At 40.0% G+C, this 23191-nt stretch overlaps 1 protein-coding gene across 1 annotated transcript; it reads left to right on the top strand.

Moving 5' to 3' along the window:
- Positions 1 to 612: 612 nt before the first annotated feature.
- Positions 613 to 21805, top strand: ferry3 (FERRY endosomal RAB5 effector complex subunit 3). Its single transcript, XM_086208224.1, has 14 exons — positions 613 to 915; positions 1361 to 1549; positions 3803 to 3948; positions 6291 to 6472; positions 7936 to 8035; positions 8185 to 8309; positions 11194 to 11300; positions 11448 to 11645; positions 11991 to 12119; positions 13413 to 13481; positions 13592 to 13794; positions 18212 to 18269; positions 18469 to 18536; positions 19931 to 21805. Exons 2-14 carry the CDS (start codon positions 1369 to 1371, stop codon positions 20021 to 20023), a joined length of 1659 nt encoding a protein of 552 aa, XP_086064350.1. The 5' UTR covers positions 613 to 915; positions 1361 to 1368; the 3' UTR covers positions 20024 to 21805.
- The last annotated feature ends 1386 nt before the right edge of the window (positions 21806 to 23191 follow it).

Raw genomic sequence — 23191 nt, 5'->3', positions numbered from 1 at the left:
CAACCACACACACACACACACACACACACACACACACACACACACACACACACACACACACACACACACACACACACACTATAAATTATTAATCAGCTACAACTGAATCAGTGCTCAGAACTGGAAGAGGAATGTATTTCAAGTGTTAAAAAGTTGGTACATTAGTTGTTTGTCTTTGTTTTTAATGTGCTTTCAGATCATGAAACAGTTTATATGCCTCACATGGACGGTACAGCCCTGCAGGTCCTCTGGCATGGTTCTATAGGTTGTTTTGTAGCGCAGCAGTGATGGGAGGCAGTTTTTCACTTTAGCTTTAAATTGTAATCGCAATAAATTGAATTGTTTAAATGCATTTTACATGGCTAAGAGTGACTGAAATGTATTTTAATCCCGTTTATTGTATTTTATTCGGTTTTTTGTCCTTGTTACCTTGTTTAATCAAGCTTAAATCTAGCTTTTAATGAACTCAATTTCATGACAATGACCACTCTTTAGATATATTTCTTGTCTTTCATTATCATGAAAAACGTTGAGGAGCCTTATTTTAGTGATGAGAAATAATTCAAAATTCTCCTACTTTGTCTTGACTTTAAAGAAACAGCAATCTGTTGCCAGCAGAAGGCGGTAGTGTCCCTGGGTTAAAATAAACTTGTCAAAGAAGAGTCGGAACTGTATGTATGATTCGAGGCACCGTTATTCTGCGTTATATTAGGTAAATACATAAAAAATATGAAATAATTATTTTTGGGGAAAAGATGCCTTCCGTCATAGCTCTGATGTTTTTGATCATGTTAATGTACGCACTGTGGCGAAAGTGCTCCTGATGACGCGTGCCGCACTCGGAAGCAGTCAGCTGACTGAACCAAACAGCCAGCTACCTCGCCTACAGGGAATACTGTACAGATTCATTCCCAGGTAAATCTGCCTTTTACTTGATTTCTCTGCTTTCCAAATAAATCGGAAACTGCGGTCAGCGATACACGTCCACGGCGGAGTGTGTTTTCTCTCAGTATTTGTGCCTTTTTACCTAAAGTGTCGCTACAATACTAGCTAACAGGGAGGCTAAACAGAGGTGGTGAACAGTGATATTCGCATCCTTAAAACAATTGCCAAAAAATATTGTTTTGACTACCACATGCAAAACACATGTCATACAACAGCTAGAGTTTGCATCGGACATTGTTATAATTTTTTACTAATAGCGGGTAATTCCGGGTGAAATGCTGCAATTAGCTTCCTGCTGCAATGAAAAAGTCTTTTGCAGGACGAGTAAACTAGAACTCTGTGTGTATTCTCGAATAGAAACTGTTACTGTTATTCTATTGTTTGTCAGAGCTTTGACTGTCTTCTACATTTTCAGCTCTGATCATGAAGAAGAACAAAGGAAAACCGAGCAGTACAGCTGAGAAGGAGTTTGTGTTTGAGTTTAAGGCAGGGAGACACAACTGTGTTCTTAAAGTACCTCTGCAGTTCCCTGTTCAAGAGAACATCAGTGACCTCCATGGCCGCCTCATGCTGCTGCATAAAATCCCCTGCTACATAGAACATGGTGAGTGGACTGAAAAGATGAGATACATTTGATTTGAGAAAGTTGTTAAAGGTTACTTGTTTTGTGGCAGGTTATAATACAACCAGGAACCATCAATTTCCACTCCACTATTAGTTGATCCTTATCCGTCATTTTAAAAGAAGCAAACTAATCAATCAAACTTTTTTATAATATGACATACAGGTCCCAGTCTACTCCTTCATTTAGCTTGAGCTGATAATAACGGACACATATGCGTATGTTTAGTTTATATCCTGAAACCCAATTTTATTTTATGTAAAAACGCAGGGTAAAATTCAAAGGAGTTCATAATTATATTGGTGAAACAGCAACACCATAGTTTTCCACTGGAGGGAGAGGGCAGATTGTGCTATTGAAAGGTAAGTTATCACATAATGATTTACTTAAAATTCTTATTATACATTGTTGCGAATGTTAACGTTACAAATGATCTGCTATAACTAATAGGCTTATTGGTACAGGTTACATTTTTAGTTCCATAGCAATCACAATCCAATTAATGCGTTATACATGACACATTATAAGAGAGTCATTGTTCCTCAAACACACAGCTTTAATCTGAAGGAATCAACAAGCCTGTGCTACCCCTAATTCATATAAAGAACAGAGTCTAGAACATTCTAGATACAAAATTAAACACTGTAATCTGCATGAATGGATGATTTATTAAAGGCTGTAACTGTGTCAGTTTTATATTTGTCAGTGAGCTAAACTGGCAAATGAGTGTTTGGTTTGTTTCTTTAAAATGTCCAAATTCTCAATGCATTTATTCTTATTTACATGTCAGTCTGCTGTATTATCACACAATGGGACTGAAACACTGCCCGTTATGATGAAATTTTAATCAGCAGCCATGCCAGTTCCAAGGCAAGGCAAGGCAAGGCAATTTTATTTGTAGAGCCCGTTTTCACAAACAGTTTGTCTCAAAGGGTTTACATGGCATCATAACAACATCCTCTGCCCTTAGACCCGGGGTCCTCAATTAGCGGACACGACCGGACCGCGGCACACCTCTCTGCGGACCCAGGGCAAATGGCACTTTTCAAAAGAAAAAAGAAAGATTTTTTTAACATATATTATTTGTATTAATCGCTGATCTGTCGCTATGCAGTACTATTCTATCCCTAAATTCTGTTTCATTTTTAGTCAAATATCTCCCATGTGACGTGCAGTAGATGTTGTTACAGAGAGGAAAACAGTTTATAACACAGAATGTGGACTTCAGGTAGGCAGGGGGGGCAGGGAGAGCGAGCCAGCTTGATGGGAGGACTGGATGGCAGACTGGTTCATGGGAGGGGAGTACAGGCCAGTTTAACGGCAGGGAAAAGGGGGGGCGATGCAGGCAGTGGTTGGTGCATAAAGATGGAGCTCCGGTGGATCTGTGGAAACACAGAGAGACTGCGAGACACCAAGGCCAAACTACAAGAAGCCAAAATTCTGATTTGAACTGTTTGTCATCTTTCGAAAAAAAATCACCATAAAATAAAAAGAAAACTGCAGAGTTGTGATTTTGTCTGTATTTACATGTAAAACGGTCGAAGAGAAGTTAGAAGTCCCAGGATATCGGTCTTATTGTCTCTCTCTCACAGTGGACATGCAGCCTGTGTGCTGATCTGCCTCCTGCTGTCCAGACGAGACGCAGAGAGATGTGTACCATCTCACTTGCATCTCTTTACTCATAGCTCTGTGTTAATGGAAAATAATTCTGATTTGACCAGGTTCCTAGATTCATCATTTGGTGCTTTTTTTGAACAAAGACTGCTAAAGTTGTTTGAAGAGTCACTGTATCTAGCAGCAAATGAAGTCATCACCAGCCCTGAGCCACACAGCAGACTGCTGAGTTGATGCAGACACTTTCACTGAAACTTGAAGATCAGTGTTTCAGTAAGTAAATGAATGAACCTCCGATCTGATCTGGGATGACCGATGAGATTTCGGGCACGGAAGAAGCCTCCATTGGTGGTGATGTTGTGTTGGTATTGTCTGACTATTGCAGGACCACCAAACTATTCTGAAACAATTTCTGAACCAAATCTGAAACAGCAGGAAGAGAAACATTAGTTTGTTTGTTTTTTTTCAAATATGTCCCTCCACGTGTCTCTGGGAAAGGGAGGAACTGCTGTGTATGCATGCTGGGTGTTAGAAACCTAAACCCTGTGACATCATTCATTCATTTTCTGCTGTGTGCAACTTGCTTTTCACAGAAATGTCACCTTAATGTTCTTGTTGTAGAGTTAAAAGTGTCGCTGTCTGACTTCATTGAGAGGGAGACCATTCTGGATTATGACAGGGAGGCCGAACTGGCCCTGCACAGACTCACAACAGGAGATGTAGATGTCAACCAGCTCACCAATGCATGGACCAGATCCTACGAGGAGGTGAGAATGTATTTCATGAGGCTGTTGCACCAGAAACCTCGAATGTGTAATAGACAGGTTTTGCCTCTAGCACAAGCATGTCCCTCTCTATATTCATGGGAGGATTTTGTCTGATGTTTTTTGGGTGTATCAGATTGAAGCAAAAGCATTTACAGTATCGATTAAAGAGCTGGCCTAAATGTTCTCTCTGTGACAAGATTTTCCAACCAAGTCAAAACACTGCAAATTCAGGAAATTAATCGACAGCAGCAAATCCAACGTGCTCTTGGATGCTCTTGGATACCAAACTGTTGCTGTTGTGGGCTTAAGTACGTCTAACAGGGCCGCATCATTAGAGAGGAAGAGGAAGTGAGATCAGGTTTGAGTGAATCATTCACTAAGGGTTTGTTTGGTGCCTCTTTGATTAATATACTACGTCGACATGAAACTTGTGCTTTAGATATCTTGTCCTTGATGTCAAATATCATTCATGGTCTCATGTCTTGGGGTAGGTACTCAAGTACCTCCCACTGACAGGGAAAACATTCCATTTCCAAATGCTAATGTCATTTTTGAACTGTTCTTGCATACAATTTATTGAATCGGAACCCCAAAATCAGGTTTGAAGCAGGAACCAAAAATACCATAACACGATGACAGGGTAATTAATTGTAATGACGCATCACCTGCTGCCCCTCCCCTTTCCGTCCTTGTTGTCTTATGGGGTGGTGATGCATTTAAGTGATGACGTGCAGTTTGACATCCAAGCCATTGAAATAAATTCGTCCTGTTTCTGATTGAGTTTCTGTTGTTCCTATATCTCATGTATGTAGTCTGTGTACAGCCATATAGTGAATTGTATTACCCGACCAGTTGTTACTGCTACAGTCCTGGTTGGGCTATAGGTGCAGAGACAGCACTGTTAAGTGTGTGACTTCCATTGTGCATTGTGCATCGCCCTCAGAGGATGATGCAATTGTTCATGTCAAAAGTAGCGAGGTCGCTGGCTGGTTCAGTAGACAGAACCAACGTGAATAGAACCTAAACAGGAAAAAAGGGTTTAAATGAGGCCAGAATGGACATCATAAAGTGTCTAAGCCTGTACATTTAGGAAATGTGCTACGAGGTGGTTTGTGATTGCAGTTTTTAAAACCGAAATGTTTGGCTTGGTCAGTTATTTTGTAACCTAAAAAAGTGAGCAACAACAACTTATTCTGCTCACAAATCCCTAACAAAGCAGAAGAAGATATCTTTTTTTCACCCTTTATCTGTTCAGGAGAATCTCTGAGAGGAATACTTTTTTTCAGTGGAGTGCCTTGATCACATTTACTCATTTACACGTTCACACTGGGAGGCGGCCCAGTCCAACCACAGTCTGATCTGCTGACCGCTCAAAAATTCACTCGGAGCATTCAGGGTTGCGGATCTTGCTCTAGGCCACCTTTGATAAATATTTATTTGGACAACTCCTTGTGTTCTTGTCAAGTCTTTCGAAAATCTAATTTCAGCCAGTGGTTACTAACTCTCTGGAATCAGATATCTACGACTCTGGAGGGTGTTGGAAGTGTCCTTGAATGCTCCCGGGGCAGTCATGGGTCGTTAAAGTAATTGAAGCAGATGTTGTGGGTGATTTTACAAATGGATTATGAATGCGCGCTGATGAGGAAGATTTCAATCTATGAGCCTATTCGCTGCGGGTACTGCTCCTCCTACTAATTATGCTTGATTAAACTTTGATACATCTCTTCCCTGAGATGTTATATCTGGCGGTGGTGGTGAAATGGTTTAGAATACTCATCACTCCTCATGGTAGACGAGTTAAAATAAAGGAAAACTGAGAGAGGTGGATGCAGATTTTACTGCATTTGATCAGGGATTTCTAAAATATTGCCTGATGGAAGGTAGATAATGATATTAGATTATGCACTCAGTGTTCTCTCACCCAGGCCTCTATAAAAATAAGATGGCTACCACAGCTTGACCTGCACCCCTCTTGCCTGGTGCTCTAGGACATTTAAGATGGGACAGTGTGAACATTTTACAGCAGTCATGCTGAAATACCCATGGAAGCCTTCCAGTGTCTGTCGTGTTAGTGGCCTGAGGATTCCTGAGCCTGTATAAATAGAGTTTCAGATACTGAATACTGTCCCCCTGTTGACTATTAATGGATGGGGTACATCAACTGTCCTGCTTTGCTTCACAGACCATATAAAAAACAACAACACATTTTGCATGGTCCATTTTTGTCTGCCATTTAACATGATAGATGCATTGTGATACTCTAAATATTAAAACATTCTCATTTTTTACTGGATAATAGTGACGAATAGCATTTCTTTGTGCTTTGTCTGTAACTCCCTCAGACTACGCTGGAGCACGCCCGGCCCGAGGAGCCCAGCTGGGATGAGGACTTTGCTGATGTTTACCATGAGCTGATCCACTCCCCTGCCTCAGACACACTTCTAAACTTGGAGCACAACTACTTTGTTAGCATCTCTGAGCTCATCAGTGAGAGAGACATGGAGATCAAGAAGATGCAGGAGAGGTTGGTGTTTGGAATTATTCCCTGGAGCTAGAATCCTGTAATACATGCCTAAACATCTAATGCTTAAAATCAAGGGTTCTACTCCAAGGCCTGCTTGTTCATACATGTAAAGGGTTAGAGCCCATTCAAAGAAAAAATCCAAAATGAGTTGGCGACTATACTCTATTTGAATAATTTCTTTTGTTATATACATCAAATTCAACCTGACCTGGATGTCTCATCTCAAGATACCGCTTTAGTTTTAACGTCAAGCCACACCATTTTTTGGGTTCATCGTCATCGCATTGACAATACCATATTGAATATAATCCAGACTGTATCTACTCAAAATGTCGTATTTTTCCAATGCATTATAGTAATGCTATTGTCTTTTTGCCTCAGGAGGTTTTCTAGTATTTGACACAGCATGGCCCCACATCCTTGGGTTACCAGTCAGCTTGACGCACTGAGAGACTCAAGCTGATGTCACCGTTTCTAGATGGATTTTATGGAACGAATGTTTTTATATATATATTTTTAGATAAATTTACAATTTTGTTTTATTTAAAACAGTATTTGTCTCAAAAAATGTGAGCTCCTAATTGAAAGCAATTTACAGCCCACCAGAGGGCAGTCACGGCCCACTCAGGGGCCACAGCTGAATGGTTGAGAAACACCACTTTAAATTAGTCATATAATATTAGAATTATACCATTTAGTTTTGTTTTTGAATACTGCTGGTAATATATATAACACAGATGAGTTGACCAAAACGGAAATAATCAAGCGTTAAAACGTGATGAAGTACAATACAGTGTTTCATCTGTTTCCTTTTGTTTAGGTTAACATATCTTGTGCCAGTTATCCATCCCTTTGTCTTCAGCAGCTGAATGAATATTTTTAATTGTGAGGATTTTTCCCTGCTGTATTAATTCCTCATGACATGAAAGATAGAGAGGTTTATAGCTTTGCAGCGGTGTCCAACAGAGGGCAGCAGGGACCTTCCAGAACTGAAAGCAAAGTTCCTTCATTAGTCTAGCAGAGACATACTGTACCTGTCAACTAAAAAGACACAGCAACTGTCCATCCAGTCACAGTTTGGGGCTGGAGCCATGAGCCCTGAAGACAGCCATCCTCATTAAAAGATGTTTCTGATGTGACAGCTGACCACCACCCTAGTTACTGTTGTGATTGACTTGCTGCAGGTGTCAAAGAATGAGCTACATTGGAAGCAGTACAAACAAAGTACCTTGGACCAAAACTACTTACAGTCAGTCAGACCTGCAACACGATCATTAGTAGCATCCATCTCGCCAGCTAACTCAAAGGAATGTGTTTGGACATGAAAAGTTATCTGTCATTGATAGTGGGTCTCCATCTAAAAAAAAGGACCCTTCCTTGCCACTTGAAAACTGTCAGCAAGTTGTATTTAGTATCAACTGACATTTCCTCATTGGTGTGATCACTGTCTTCCTTTCTGACAGGCAAGCAGCAGAAATGGACCAAGTGATGCATGAGCTGGGAAATACTTTGAGTGATCAGGATGTAAATGCAGTAGCGTCCCAACACTTTGATGCCCAGCAGGTAAAAAAGCAGCTGGAGTGCTCTGTAGTCAGACTCAAGGTTATCTTTACATCACAGATACCTCTGAGGATGCAATTGGTTAAATGTCCAGGGGGGAATTTTGAATTCTTCCTATTTCCTCTGTTGCTGACACTGTCCAATTTGAGCAGGTACTGGAGAACAAGTGGGCCACTGAACTGAAGCAAGTGACAAGTATTCAAAAGCATGAATATCAGGAGTGGGTCATCAAACTGCACCAGGACCTTCAGAAATCCACAAACAGTAGCAAAATCAAGTGAGTTCGCGAGTGTGTGTGATATCTGAGGGCTCAATGAACCCCCATATGCACCCAAACAGGCTCGTTAAGTCCTGTAACAATCACACGTGGCTGTTCAAACTTCAGGGTGAGATGCTTTAAAGATGTTGAGCTCTGCAGTCAGGTGCATCAGTGCGTGTGAGACAGATGAAGAGAATCTGCTGTCTGCAGATGTAGCAGCTCAGAGCACACTGTCAAAAGGCAGCATGTTTTCACTGACAGTGGGCCTTCAGCACTAGGGCTTGTCTGGGCTCTCAGATTCAGATTATTACGGTTGAGAGAATATTAACCTTTAAAGTGAGCGTCAACTACATTGTCAGACCAGAACTCATTAAAGTGACACTTCATCCAAAAAAGTGTACTTTGCCTTTCAACCACTCACAAATAGGTGTCCTGAGCTCTCTCTTGCATTCTTTGTAATTCAAGAATGCAGAAAAAGCCAGCCATGTATATTTAGCTTGGACTTTATGGTGACTTATGTGTAATAACAGTAAAACTGTCCAAAATGTTGGTTTGTAAACTCTTTACATGACCTACAAATTATTTAACCAGCCATATTCCAATTAATCATCAAATACTTTGACTTGTATTTAAAAAAAAAAAAATACTACAACCCTTCCTGGTGCTACTGTTAACAAGTGTGAGTGATTTTGGCCAACGGCGTGAGCAGAAGTGTTATTGCTTGTTGTTTGGAAAAAGAAAAAACTTAAAGTGCTCATGGATTACTGACCATAGGCTGGATAGAGGAGATGTGGATTATTCCGGATGAAGAGTTTGAGAGTTTGTAAGTGGATGTTTTTGGACAGTTTTGCTGCTGTTAGCACTCAGTCACCATTAGCTTCAAGCTGAATATAAATGGCTGGCTCTTTCTGCATTCCGGTCTCACCAGGAAGTAACGCAGGAGGGAAAACATCATTTTGAGCCCGGGACGCATATTTGTGAGAACTTGAAAGGAAAATTGCACTCTTTGGGTGAAATTATGTTTTAAACTAGCTGATGCTAAAATGCTGCTAAAATAGGGTAATAAGAAGAAAAATGTTGTTTCTTTCATCTAAATGATAGAAAAAAATATGTGTCATAAAATGACACAAAACGAATCGAATACTTAATGTATCTCATGCATGTTAGATTTGCTGCTTTCCGTCTGGATCTTAATCAGAGGTCGAACTGACCTTCATTAATTGGATACGAAGCGCTTCACAGACAAGTTAACAAAAACAACTCGTCTGCTGGCCGTTTGAAGTACATGCTACATTTACATAGAAATTGAAGTAATGACAAGAGGTCAAAGACTCACATTCGTCACACTGATATATAGCTTTGTAGTGTCGGTTGTGAGTGACACCGTGGGATAAGAAGGGAAAAATGTAATCGTGTGTAATCCAGCAAAGTGGTAGTTTAACCCTCTGCAAATATTAGATAACCCATCAAAATCAAATCTGCATCAAATTTGTCCTAATAATGTATCTCATGATCACGCTATGCATTGGTTGGACTCTGGTACTGGCTATTTTACCTCTCAGAACATTTAATGTTGTAAATGCAAACAGAATACACCTTTGCGTTTTGATTTACTTGAAACCAAATCTTATATTAGCATTTTTTCTTAGAATTTGTGTAACGGTTTCTAGTTTTCTAGCTCATGCACTGCGGATCAGTGACTGGCTCTATGGATGTTATGCTTGAAGCTTGTATCTTCTTATGTAATAACAATATAAAAAAAAGGATTATGTCACAAACATTTTGATGTTTTATAAGTAAAAACTGAATTACGTATAATTGCGTATGCCAAATCTTGTCTTTAAAAAAAAAAAAAATCTAACTGGTAACTTAGAAAAATGATTATCACCCCTTCATGTTCCAGAAAAATCGAATCATTTAGATTTTCTCAAGATAAACGGCCTGTGGAATGTCAAGAGCAGGGCTATTTATTCAACCATGTTTTTCAGGGGGCCGCATTTTTAAAAGCTAGGCTCCCTGGGGACGGACTTTTCCATGAGTTGCTGTTCTCTTTACATTTATGCACTTGACACAATGCACGCCTCAGCAAATCTCCACAACTTTTGTTTTCCTGCAAAAGTCAAAAGGTCATAAATTGAATTATAAAAATGAATAGCTATTCTTCTAATAAGTTAATTCCTTAATGTCATTTCTTTTATAATACATGCTGTCATATAGACCCAAAAGTAATTATATTTGAAATAAATTGTATCTTTTGGCCAATTCTGGCATTTCCTATTGAGTCAAATTGCAGTCGAGTCAAACAGCGTTTTACATAAACATTCATAAACTTTTCTTTGTTGTTGTTTCGAACTTGGTTACATCACAGCCAGAACTCTCAAACACAGTGACCTCAAGATGCGGCTCCCATCAAAGAGCCTCAAGTTGATGTCTAGGAAAGAATTTACATTACATGTTTACACACGTGCGTTGGTTTGAAGGCGTTATCGTGCCAAGGAGCTCTGTTTGAAGAGAGCCTGATCTAGAGGAGTCACTTGTTTCAGAGATCTTTTAAAATGTATTTGTAAACAGAAGCAAGTAGGCTGGTGTGTGTTACTCGGCGAGCTCATGTTGGTCCAAAAGCCACCAGTTGTATAGGCTTAGTCTAAAGTGGTTAACTGCTACTTTTTGCAAGGGTGTAATTTTCATTTTTTCTATATTATTTGGGAAGAGTGCTTTAACACCCCTTTTTATGTCCTGTTCGGGACAATAAAAGAGCCCTTAATGAAATACCAAAGTGCAACCGTTGCAGGTCGCTGGATTTTTCTTGTGATAAAACCTCAATGAAGTCTAAAGGCTCTGCCAGTTGTTTCTTTGAAGCTATAAAACCTGCATCTGTTTCATTTGCATGATTGATTTCCAGTGAGGAGATTAAGGTGCAGCCCAGCCAACTGTCTGAGCTGGCAGATTCTGGAGACAGGATGTTTGAGGAGCAGCCCCAGCTGGAAGAGAGCTTCACCATACACCTCGGTGCTTGAGTTCATTATGACATCTCTAGTGCTCAGAGTAAACTGTCACAAAACTGTGTTATTGTATTTTATACCAGTATGTCTGCTCATGTGTCATTACCACAGTACAGATGCAACCTATAATTTTTTTTTCTATTTTTTAATGCAGGAGCACAACTGAAGACAATGCACAACCTGCGGCTGGTCCGCGCAGATGTGTTGGATTTCTGTAAGCACCGGCGTCACGGCAGCAGTGGAGCAAAGCTGCGGCGTCTTCAGACAGCACTTTCGCTCTACTCCTCTTCACTTTGTGGTCTGGTACTCTTAGTAGACAACAGGGTCAACTCCTACAGTGGCATCAAGAGAGGTCAGATTACATATATATCGTGATATAATGTAAGACGCTTCATTTACTGTGGTTATTTTCAGGCTCAGGAGGAATGTTGACATTTTCTACAATAATGTTTGCAGTCTTATAATTTGGCACCAGTGAATTGCAGTGCTTTTATTTTGGTCCTGAACATGACTCACATTTGACGGTTTCTCACTTGTTCTGTCAGAATAACACGTGACATTCATTTTGAATTTTTGATTCTACCAGTATGTAGACCTAATGGTAGATAATCCCCAGCTGGATTTAATAGAGGGAGGAGAGTTTTAAAGCACCTTTTATGCATCCTTTAATCACTGACCTCCTCCTGTGTTGACCCAGATTTTGCAACGGTGGCGAAGGAGTGCACAGACTTCCATTTTCTGTGTCTGGAAGAGCAGCTGGAGGAGGTGCAGCAGGTGGTGCTCTATGCTAGAGCCCAGCGGAGCAGCAAGCAGAAAGATCAACCTGGTTAGGCCACAGAATATATCCAGTTATGGATGTACATTTCTCCAGAGAGTTTGACCAATGCACACTGTTAGTAACAGAGACTTAACTGAGGCAAATGGCTCTAGATGGCCAGAATGCTTTCTTGTTGTCAGCTATAAATGTGAGATATTTTACTAATGATGTCACCTTGTTTAACAGTACAGCAGTGGCACAAGTAGTAAGTGATTAGTGCTGCTTAATGACCTCTTGAACAAAGTACTGCAGGGATAATATATTTTTTAAGGCCAACCTGTTAACTAGGTTCCTCAACCAAAAGCCGGTAGGATTTTACACTGGCTTTTGGATTATTGCAGAAAAAGCTCTGTGGCAACCAAAGGGTTATGAGACTTTCACTTTCTCTTTACACTGCGGAACACTGCTGTTTTGATTTTTGAAGCATAATTTCAATCATAACATGTCCAAAACGAATGTTACATCATGAACAAACTCCAACATAGATACATGGATGCATGATATCCATATCACCACAACTAGCTTAGCACTTCTTGTGTTTTGAGTGAGATGATGTTTAATGTCTTGAAAACTTCTGTAGCCTTGTTTAACCACATATTAGCAACAGGCGGTTTTGAAACACAGATACACTTCTGTGTCTTATTCGGTGAATTACTTTATGCTGTGCAGTAAAACGTGAAAATATCTTAAGCTGGTGTTTACCACAAGCCACAGAGTCTTTGAGCATTTAACCAATAATCATTAAATATATATGTGTATACATTGACTGAAAAGGTTGTACACCATACAATTTGTTTGCGGGTTATGTGTATCATTCCTGCACCACTCAGTATCCTCTCACTTTGATGGCCATCTCAGATCTGATTTGATCTTTAACTGAAACTAGTATGAACTCTAAGAAATTAAACCAAACCCGTGAGTTTAACAGTGCTGATTCACACACTCAATGCACTCTCCTTCTTATTATTTTAGTAGGACTGTGGAATGATACGCCCTGTGACATAAGAGGGTGTATCATTCACAGCTTCATTGTAAATTGTGCAAGACACATCTTTGATTACAAAGGTTCCACTTAAAACTAGGGGAACAGGCTGGTTCACCAGATGTCAAAAAGCTCCTGAACCTGTTCTAAGGTTTGACATATGTCCGAAAAGTAGCAGACAAATTATTGCTCATATTGTGATTCTAAGTTGAGGAGCAATGGAAGCTTTCTTGTTTGCTAACAAGCCTCTCTTGGAATACATAATGGCCATCTTTTTGCAAATTGCTTGGCATGCATTGTTCAAATCTGTGTCGTCACAGAAATTCCAAGGAACGGAGGTGATGATAAAAGCAAAAATGTTGAAAGAAATCCCTCCAACATTTTACCAGGTAAAGATTATCAATATATATATATATATATATATATATTTTTTTTTTTATTCCTGATCTCCTTCATCTTCCTCACACAATAAAATTATTGTTGCTGTGTCTTCCTCAAGGTGAGTTCTACATTTCACGGCACTCCAACCTATCAGAGGTCCATGTTGTCTTCCACCTTTGTGTGGATGACAACGTACGCTCAGGGAACATCACCGCTCGTGACCCTGCCATCATGGGCCTGAGAAACATTCTGAAAGTCTGCTGCACACATGACGTAACCACCGTCACAGTCCCTTTACTGCTGGTCCATGACATGTCAGAGGTAAGCGCAGCTGCAAGTCTAAACCCAGGTATCCTCTTACCTCTGTGTTTGTACGGATATTAATGTTTGTAGTCCCAACCTATGGTGAATTCTCCCACGGTTCCATCTTAACCACAAGCTGTCTTTCTTTGGCTCTGAAAACTATGAAACGTTTAAAATATCAATGCAAGAGACAGCAAAATAAAGTAAACATTTGAGTTGGAACATGACCGTAACTAAGACTGACAACTAATTATATATGGTGGCCCTGTGAGTTTCATGGCATTTAAATGTGGGTTAGTAATAAGTTCCTGAAATTTAAGGTCTTGTGGTTAGGGAGGTAATGATACCAAATTGAGTAGTCGACACTGAGACAACAGAATTTCCACTAATATCAAAACCAAAGTCAATACCAAGGATTGCAGTGCAAGATAAACCATTCTGAAAATAAAAACCTGATGCAAACACAGTCTGCCTGTATCATCGAGTTGTTGCTGCTCTGGCACTTGCAGTTGCCATTCTACATGTAGTTGTCATCATCCGGGATCTATAGTACCAGTGTTAAACTGGGACGGGTGCTGGCAGCAGTGGACGAAGGGCTTTGAGTCAGATAATCAATCAATGCATCTGACTATGTCAACGGAAACAGCACAATATATCATCTACAGAAAAAGAGATAAGATAATCAAGAAAACGTGGAGTCCAAAGTAGCACCATTAAGTTCCCTGACAGGTTAGTGAATTTTTGCTCAGTTTTAAACGGTGGAGTTTCCTGTGCGCCAAACTTGCAAAGGAGCGTTCAGTCAGCTTTCACTTGTTGTCAGTGTACGTTCTTTACTTTGTGTCCTCTCTTGTTTTCTTTGTTTTGTTTTACTGTGGTTCCCTTGTAGCACCTTGAACCACAAATTTCTCTGACCAATCCTTACTTACGTCTAATCCCTCCGCCTGGTCCACTGTCTCTCCTGCAGCCTCCTCCCAGCTTGATGTGCATGGAGGCATCCTAACTAGATGCCTGAACCACCTTAACTGGCTCTAAAGGAACACATTTCTGCCACTAATATCCAATGACAGAATTTTAAAAAAAAGAAAACATATTGACAGATGATTTGAGTTTCATATTGAACTGAAAATATTGTGACATGAATGAATTTTTGCCTCAGAAAAGCAACTCTCACTTCTAGTCCATCTATCTTACCCCTGCTGTATGTTTAGGCGCGTGTGCCTGCTTGCAGGCGCTTTAACTAATCTGACTGATTTGTGGATGTAAACTTTAGGGCTGTCACTTTAATGCATTAATTAGATTAATTAATGACATTGCAAATTAAGATGTTATAAAAATTAACACAAGTTTAATTACAATTACCCAGACACAAGCATTTTAAACTTGGCCCATTCCCAGTCACTTCACACACTCATCACTGACTTAGGTTTTATTCAATCACCAATAAAAATATGGATTTCAAATCTTCTCTTCTTAGTCTATTTGTTTGATTTGTCATGCACTACAATTTTGTAATGTCCTGGAATTCCAATTCTTTATTTGGGGACCTTAAGCAGATATGAGATTAAAATAGGATTAATTAGATTAATTAATTACAAATCCTATAATTAATTAATTATTTTTTAATTGCCTGACAGCACTAGTAAAATGCATTGACAGTGACCCTCTACTATGAAAATATGTTCTGTTCATAACGAGATAGTGGCCTGCCTCAGTCAAAATAATTAATAGGAAACGCTGCTATGTTATCTTTAGTCAAGAATTTTGGCCTTGACTTTTTACTAGTGTCAGTCCTTTTGACCTCCCTACCAATAAGAATGATGCAATAGATTCCTTTACAATTGTTTGAATAAAACTGGTGAGAATTTTGGAAATCTTACAGGGACCATATTTTCCTAATATTTCTACTTTTTTCCAAGTGCCTGATGGAAATAACCATTTTTGAAATCACTCCAGTATGGACTAAGGGCAGCTCTAGCGCATACGACAATATAATCCACTGGAGTAACTGGCTTCTGACAAATCATTCCCTGTAAAAGTGCATTTTTTCACACTGTCACACACTGTTATTATAATTGTTTGACAGCAGGTCGGTCGACTCTTGGAACTGCATTTTGCTTAAAGAAAAGGTGCTTAGCATGTTTTCTCTTCTTTGAGTGGCAGTAGTCATGCTGGTCTAAGTGGTCATTACAGACCAAATGATAAGCAAGGCTCAGTCTCTGGACAGGATGTTAGCCTCCATGTGTAGCACAGTTAGCCACAACTTCTGCATATCCATATCAGAGGTAGTCTGTGAAGATAGTGTTTCATGACATTTTGTTGCCACACTTTGGAAATAGACCTACACAACCATTGTTTAAACTTCTGTAAGTTATACCCTCTTTTATCCAACACAATGCAGTCATTTTCTTCAACAATTCAATTCAACTCTCCAGAGATTTCCGAGTGAGTCTTCTCCCAGAGTGAGAGTTGGACACAGACCACAGCATACATGGCAGGATCCGGCTGAAGGCCCAGACTTTTCCATTATGTTGTCAGACAGCTAAAATATCAATCTGAACTTGTCACTGTGAAAAAAAGTGCACTTTTACTTTTATGATGGTAGCCAGTGGCCTTGGCTCCATACTGTAATGATTTGGAAAATGTAGTTATTTCCATCTCTCACTTAGACAAAAAAAGTTGTAAAAATAAAATGTAAAAATAGGTTTTAGGTTGGAAAAAAGTGAAGTGAATGAAGTTCCCCTGTAAAGAAAATATTGTGGTGACTGAGGAACACCTGCTGATCACACCAGAGTATATGGTGTTAATAATCAGTTACAATCCGCCTTTTCATGCACTGCGGCCCGTAGATGTGGCTTAACAAACACAAGCTGTGGATTCAGCTGGTAACTTAACATTTCCCAGCTTTAAACCCAGGAGGGCAGTCAGATTAGTTAAAGTGCCTGCATGCAGCCACGCGCCTAAACATACAACAGGGATAGGATAGACGGAATAGGAGTGGTAGTGTTTATATCTCAGAGTACAGCACAGTGCTCTGCAGTCTCAGAGTCAGCGGAGTGACAGCAGATGCCCTCAGTGGTTGATTAACTGAGCCTGACTTACAAACAATATGTCATCAAAATCAGGCTTTTCTCTTCTATTTTTGGAGTTCCGAAAATCTTTGACATCCTCCTTGATTTGGTTGGCTGAAAGTTAATAGATCTGGGTTCGTCTTTGAACTGGACTAAAAGTTTGATGTTTTTCTATCAAGTACAAATTAGATATCATAAAACAGGAACTCTTTAAGTTGGAAAAAAAAACTCAACAGGGCTGTGGCCTGCATGTAGTCATGCCACCACTTTCCCAATACAGTTTTTGTTGTTATGTCTAATCAAGGGTCTTTGTTTACATAACCTCAATCTTGTTACTGGTAGAAGCCTCACCAACCACAGCATCTATAATTGATAGCGTCTAGTTTCACATCAAAACCTTCCATCGGTCATCCTCTCAGTCTTGTTTTTCATTTCGTTAAGATGTTTGCCTGCTTTTTCAAGCTTATTCTTGTACTTTCGGTGTTTAAACAACTGACAGGGTTTTTCTTTATGGTAAACAGGCTGCAATCAATATACAACAGTGCTGGGCCTCTTATTCTTCTGGATGTTTTTTTCCCCATAGAACTTTTGGAGTCTGATGGGAAAGTAAGGCAGAAGAACTGCTCAACGTCACTTCAGACTACATGTTTAAAAGTTTGTGGAAAAAAGTCAAAGTTTAGCGAGCCAGAGGACAATGAGTCTTACACAAAGTAACAACCGCTATGTTTGTTATTCTTACTGGCAAAGACCATGGCTGCTTCTTGTGCTGTTGTGAATGGCAACAGCTGAACACAGATTTTCACCAGGAGCAGCTTTAGTCATAATGAACTTCTCTTGATCCTTCTGTTCCATTATTAATGTGACCCAAAGACCCACAGCTTGAACCCGTGTGGTTTACCTTGGGGGGGGTAGGCCTGTCATCCAGTTCCTGGAACCAGTTTGTTGACATGGGATGGATTTTCAGTGGGTGAAGAGCTGTGTGTGGCGTCTGGGTAGAAGGTAGACCACAGACATGATGGTTGCACATTGACATTCATCTCTATTTATATGACAAGTTAGAGAAGAGAAACTATTGCATTTGGAAGTGTTTGATGCATGTTCGGGATTTGATGTGACGGCTGGAAAGCATTGAAACATGAAAAGTCACAATACTGTGAATTGAAGAATGTCTATTTGGGGAAAAAAAATAGAACAGAAATTATTTATTTCACTGAGTCAGAAAATCCTCCAAAAATCTTCGACCTGTCCTCATCCAGTGTATATGGATGGGTGTCATTGCCCTTCTCTTGGTTAGCAGACTGTCACCAAAAGATCTGATCAGATTTTACAGTGGGATAGTTTCAAAGCCTCTTGTCCTCTGTCTGCAGGAGATGACTATACCGTGGTGTCTTAAGAGAGCTGAACTGGTGTTCAAATGTGTCAAAGGTAAGATGAAAACTTTGAAGTTGGATGTCTTTCCAGAAAAGCTTAGATATTACTTGGTTTATGATTGACTTTATCAGACACAAAATACACACAAAATAAAGTCATTATTAACTGTCGTTATGAAGTAACACCCAGGGTTTGACCCAACATCCCAGACTGATAAAGTAACAACTAAATGTGATATCCGTGTCACTTGCAGGCTTCATGATGGAGATGGCCTCGTGGGATGGTGGTATATCACGCACAGTCCAGTTTCTAGTACCAAAGGTGAGATCAGCGTGTTACAACTACACAGCCTGTTAAGTGACACAAGATTCCACTGAGTCAAAAAAAAGCTGTCTGTTCATTAAACAAACATGCACTGCCAAGGCCTCACATGTACAGTACACATCAGCACAAAAGGCACACCTGGCTTCGCAGTACATGCCTTCAAGTGCAAGTTTAGAAGAGAGACTGATTGAAAAGCGAGCGATAACTCACACATTCTGTTCAAGCCCACAAAATTGCCATGCTGTCTGTATGAAAATGAAATCGGGGTGAATGTTCCATTGCTGAGCCCAACAGCGGAGGACGCTCTGGTGCCAAATCGACATCTGTGCAAGAAGGATAGTCTGAAAGGTGCCTCAGATGGTGCCGTGTTGACACGTCACATCTCTGCTTTGGAATGCTATATGAATTCACACGCTCTGTTAGCATCAAACTGGTTCTATGTAAACAAGCAGAGTTTATGGTGGTCTTGTAGCAGCTCTGTGTAAAAGTGGCAATTGTTTGTTTATTGAGATACAGTCTATCTTGTTTACACTGCTGTGATTAGAGTAAGCGTGGTGGCTCGTCCATACATGGGTGTGTGATAAGCAGCAGGATTAGCATGCAGCTTTCCAATATTGACATGTAAACTTGAACTGACTTGTAATCCAGATGTCACATTATGTCTCAAAAATATGAAAAATATTCCAAATTCGCCTATTCTGCTTTATAAGCGAAAAATGGAGAGTTCAAAGAAGGTTCAACATTGTTCTCAAACAAAAAAATCATTTGGGCCTAGATGAAGCATGACATTTGATTTTGAGCTTTGCTGGATATTGTACACCAACAGATTGCGTGGTTAGGAAGACAGCTGAGCCTTTAGCCTGATGTCATGTTGACAGGTTAAGAAAATAAAGCCAGGGTCATCAAAAGCCCCGACTGAATCAGCTTCATGTTCAGGCATCCATCAAAACAGCTTCTCAGAAACAACATTGTCTATGTTCCAAAGAGATGTGGCAGTGGCTAAATATAGGCTGCGTATTTGTGTGTTGTTGAATCATGCGCTTCAATGTATGTAAGCATGAGAAGATTAATTCTCTAGATTCTTGTTTGATGGCTGGAGATGCTTGACGTGACATGGTATATTTCCCCCCTGAAAGCCATAGGCGACATAGCTCAAATCCTTCAGCTTTGTCTTAACTGCTATTACTGTAAAAAAAACAAAAAGCAACTTGTGATGTCAAACAAAGGGCACCATAGGAGTTGTTCAACAGCGGTTCATGTGTTTTTGATCTCATGAGAACAATGCATTTTGAGTTTCATGTTTTTCTTCCATTGTTGCTGTTGAATCCTTAAATCTATATTGTTTTTCACTAAGCCTGAGTGTATCCCTCTTTGTCTCTTTGTGTTGACAGAGTATCTCAGATGAGATGTTCTACCAGTTAAGCAACATGCTTCCTCAGATCTTCCGAGTCTCCTCCACCCTAACTCTCACCTCAAAGCACTGACGGATACAAATTGCATCCTTGAGGCGTGACAGCAGTGACACCCTCTTAATGTCTTTTGGTTATGTTTTGCGGTGCTTTTATTCTGAAAATGACAGAAGATGAGCTGAGGGGATATTTGTTGAGGGAACATATCACCTTTTTCAGATGATTTGGCTATGTTATAGCGCTTACAGAGGATGTGCAAAACGATTTTAGGTGAGAATTTTAATGAAGTCAATAAGCCTGTTTATTTTTACTTTCATAAAGCTCCACAGGCAGTAAATCCGGTACAGACCAGATTCCATAGCTTACCAACTGCTGTAATTATCATTTCAAGACTCCAGGGTGCAGTTTCAGTGAAAGATTTTTATGACATGATGACATTAGCACCACTGCTCGAGTATTTCAGGTTTTTCTATCTGTAACTCTGTACTTACATAATGGAACATGCTATGTTAAGGGGTTTTTTTTCAGCTGGGCTTTGTTTGTAGTAAAAATCAACTGAGCAAATGAATAAAGTTGGATTGGACTGGCACTTACAGGTGGTCAGGTGCAGCCTGATTGACCTGTCTCAGGTTCGCAAGCATCATCCATGGTCATTGTAACTGGTGTGACATTATCACACAAATTACAATACAGAGAGGTATAATGATGGCATTTTTATTATAATCAAGACTAGGTTAAAACCTAGCATGTGACCAGACAGTCTTAGTCACTGTATGAAAATGTGGCCACTTTGACACAAGGGTGATCAGAGTGTCTAATGTATTAAATCATGAGTGTAAAATACTCATTTATCATTTTCTATAGTGGTCCATCATTGTACCACATATAACTACTGTACAGACAGCAGTTCATTTTATTATCATGGTGTCCACTGGACTGCTTGCTAAAACCTCACCATAGCTGGCCTGGAAACAGATAAGTGGCAAACAGCAAAGTACTGCTCACAGATGATACAGTCTTCTTTCTCATGGTCATCAGTAATGACATGAATGAGCTGGAAGCCAACTTTAGAGTGTACTTCACCTAAAAAGTGTGTTTTGCCTTTCAACAATAAATGTGTGTGTGGTGAACAAATGAGGCTAAGCACAAGTGAGTTTGTCCAACTGAATGAGCCCGTTGATCAGTCTTGGTGCTACCATGAAAGTGTTTTTGGATAGCTGAGTTTACGGCTAGATGAAGACGATGTGGATTATACCGGATGACACACTGTTTGGAAACTGATATTTTGTGACTGTTTCGCTGGACTTAGTTGTGTGTGGAGGCCGTTACTAGCTTCAGGCTAAAAATACGTGCCTGGCTCTTTCTGCACTCTGGAGTCACAAAGATGTAATGCAGGAGGGAAAATGTATTTGTGAACTAGAGACAACCCATGTTAGAGTACTCTAAAGGCAGAATATTTTTGGGGATTAAGTGTCTTTATAATGAGTTTTGGCCCAACAATGTAAATTTCAACCACTATGTTGGACAGTCAAGGTGAAATCGAATGTCGCCCAACTACAGGGAATGTCACCAACACGTCACTGCCAATCATATCCATCAGCGATCCGATAAATCTAAGTACAAAGCCTTGGTGGTGATCAGTGCTATGCGTCACTTTGCGCTGATTCAGTATGAAGGAACATCGGCCAATGAGAAGGTGCAACGCCCGACTACTGACAATGGGACAGCTATCCTCACTCGGCTGTGACATTCATTTGGTTGTGCCAAACAGCCATGAAATATATGTGATGTGTTTTTTGGGGGGGCGCTTAGAACGTCATATTTTGCCTGTTGAAGGTTCTTGAATAAATCATGATGATGACCTCACTGTTCTAGCAGCCTCGTGTGTACTTTTCCCGTGATGAGGTGGCTGGATGCTCCAGAGAGGATTGACATGAACTCTGCCCTTCTGAGACCCAATGACACAGACCAGCGTTTTGCAGTGGGTTGTAATGAGAATCCCTCAATGTTAGTCTGAGCATATTAGGGGTCCCTCTCTGCTTTGTAACAGCAGATGGCATTGCACTGAACACAAAAATGTGACAGACCACATAGACAAAGTTTTGATGTACTCTGTAATGCAATTCCTCTTATGATCTTTGAGTCTGTGTTGATCATCATCAACAACAGTGTTTTTGTATTTCCAGTGATAAATATGTTGGTGTCTTTTACATTTACTGCATATGTATACATATTTTAAAACAAAAGTACACCGAAACACAATTTTTTTTTCGTCTAAGTCATCACAAATTCATTGCAGTGCTTCACATTTTGAATGATGACTTTTTTTTCACCACTCTGCCATCAGCCAATTCCAGTGCCTTTGGTTAAGTGTGTGATTTGCTGTTGATGGTTTATCCTCAGGCACATAATCTGTCTGAAGTTAATAATCCATGTCATTCACTGGATTTACATTTGTGCTCGCCTAGCAGTGGCCTATGAGCCATGTCAGAGTGAAATCAATTCAGCCCATCAGATAGTTTCCCACAGCAGCTCTCAGCTGCAATTTGTGAATTATGAAAAGGGTATAGCAGTCGAAGCAAGTTGCCCTCTCTTCTGTCAGGTTAAACTAATCATCCTCAGAGATTACTCATGAATGTTTATCTCACACTGCCATTCTGAGATTCCATAAAATTGTGAGAATATGTATTGCTGAGTGTTTGGCATTCTTGAAATTGGTCTCAGCGTTGGGTTTCCTTCAGCAGCGTCCAGGGCGCCAAATCAGCACATTCCACTCTTACTTGTCCCTGTGAGCTTGAAATACAAAATTCTAAACCTATAAAATTCCCAAACTATAAATGAAAAATATTTGTTGGTATGAATAATATCTAATGATTTTTAAATTTTAAACAAACCCCTTGAAGGACCACAGTGCACTGTGAAAAGCACTGTGAGGCTTCTCCCTCTTCAGTCACTGGTAGAGGTACTGGTTGGATGGGGGTCTCCAGTTACTCAGGCACAGAAAGACGACACATGACAAGATATAGGATAGTCACATAAATGTGAATGTATAAAAGGTAACATTGTTTCAATCTACTTCAAGTGAGCGCTTGTCAGTTGAAGAAATTGCGCTTTATTTTTTTCCCCGAACATAACATAACATTACTGTATGTCCCTCAGCTGGTGAAAAAGAAGGCCTTTCAGTGCAGACGAGCAGTGGAAAATTATTCTGTGATAACGGATTTCAGCGGAATGCACCTCAGC

The sequence above is a fragment of the Aulostomus chinensis genome, chromosome 7 (genome assembly GCF_037954235.1).
Source record: "Aulostomus chinensis isolate RoL2024-O1b breed Wild chromosome 7, RoL_Achi_v1.0, whole genome shotgun sequence".
NCBI lineage: Eukaryota > Metazoa > Chordata > Actinopteri > Syngnathiformes > Aulostomidae > Aulostomus > Aulostomus chinensis.
This window is presented reverse-complemented; position numbering and strand designations above follow the sequence as displayed.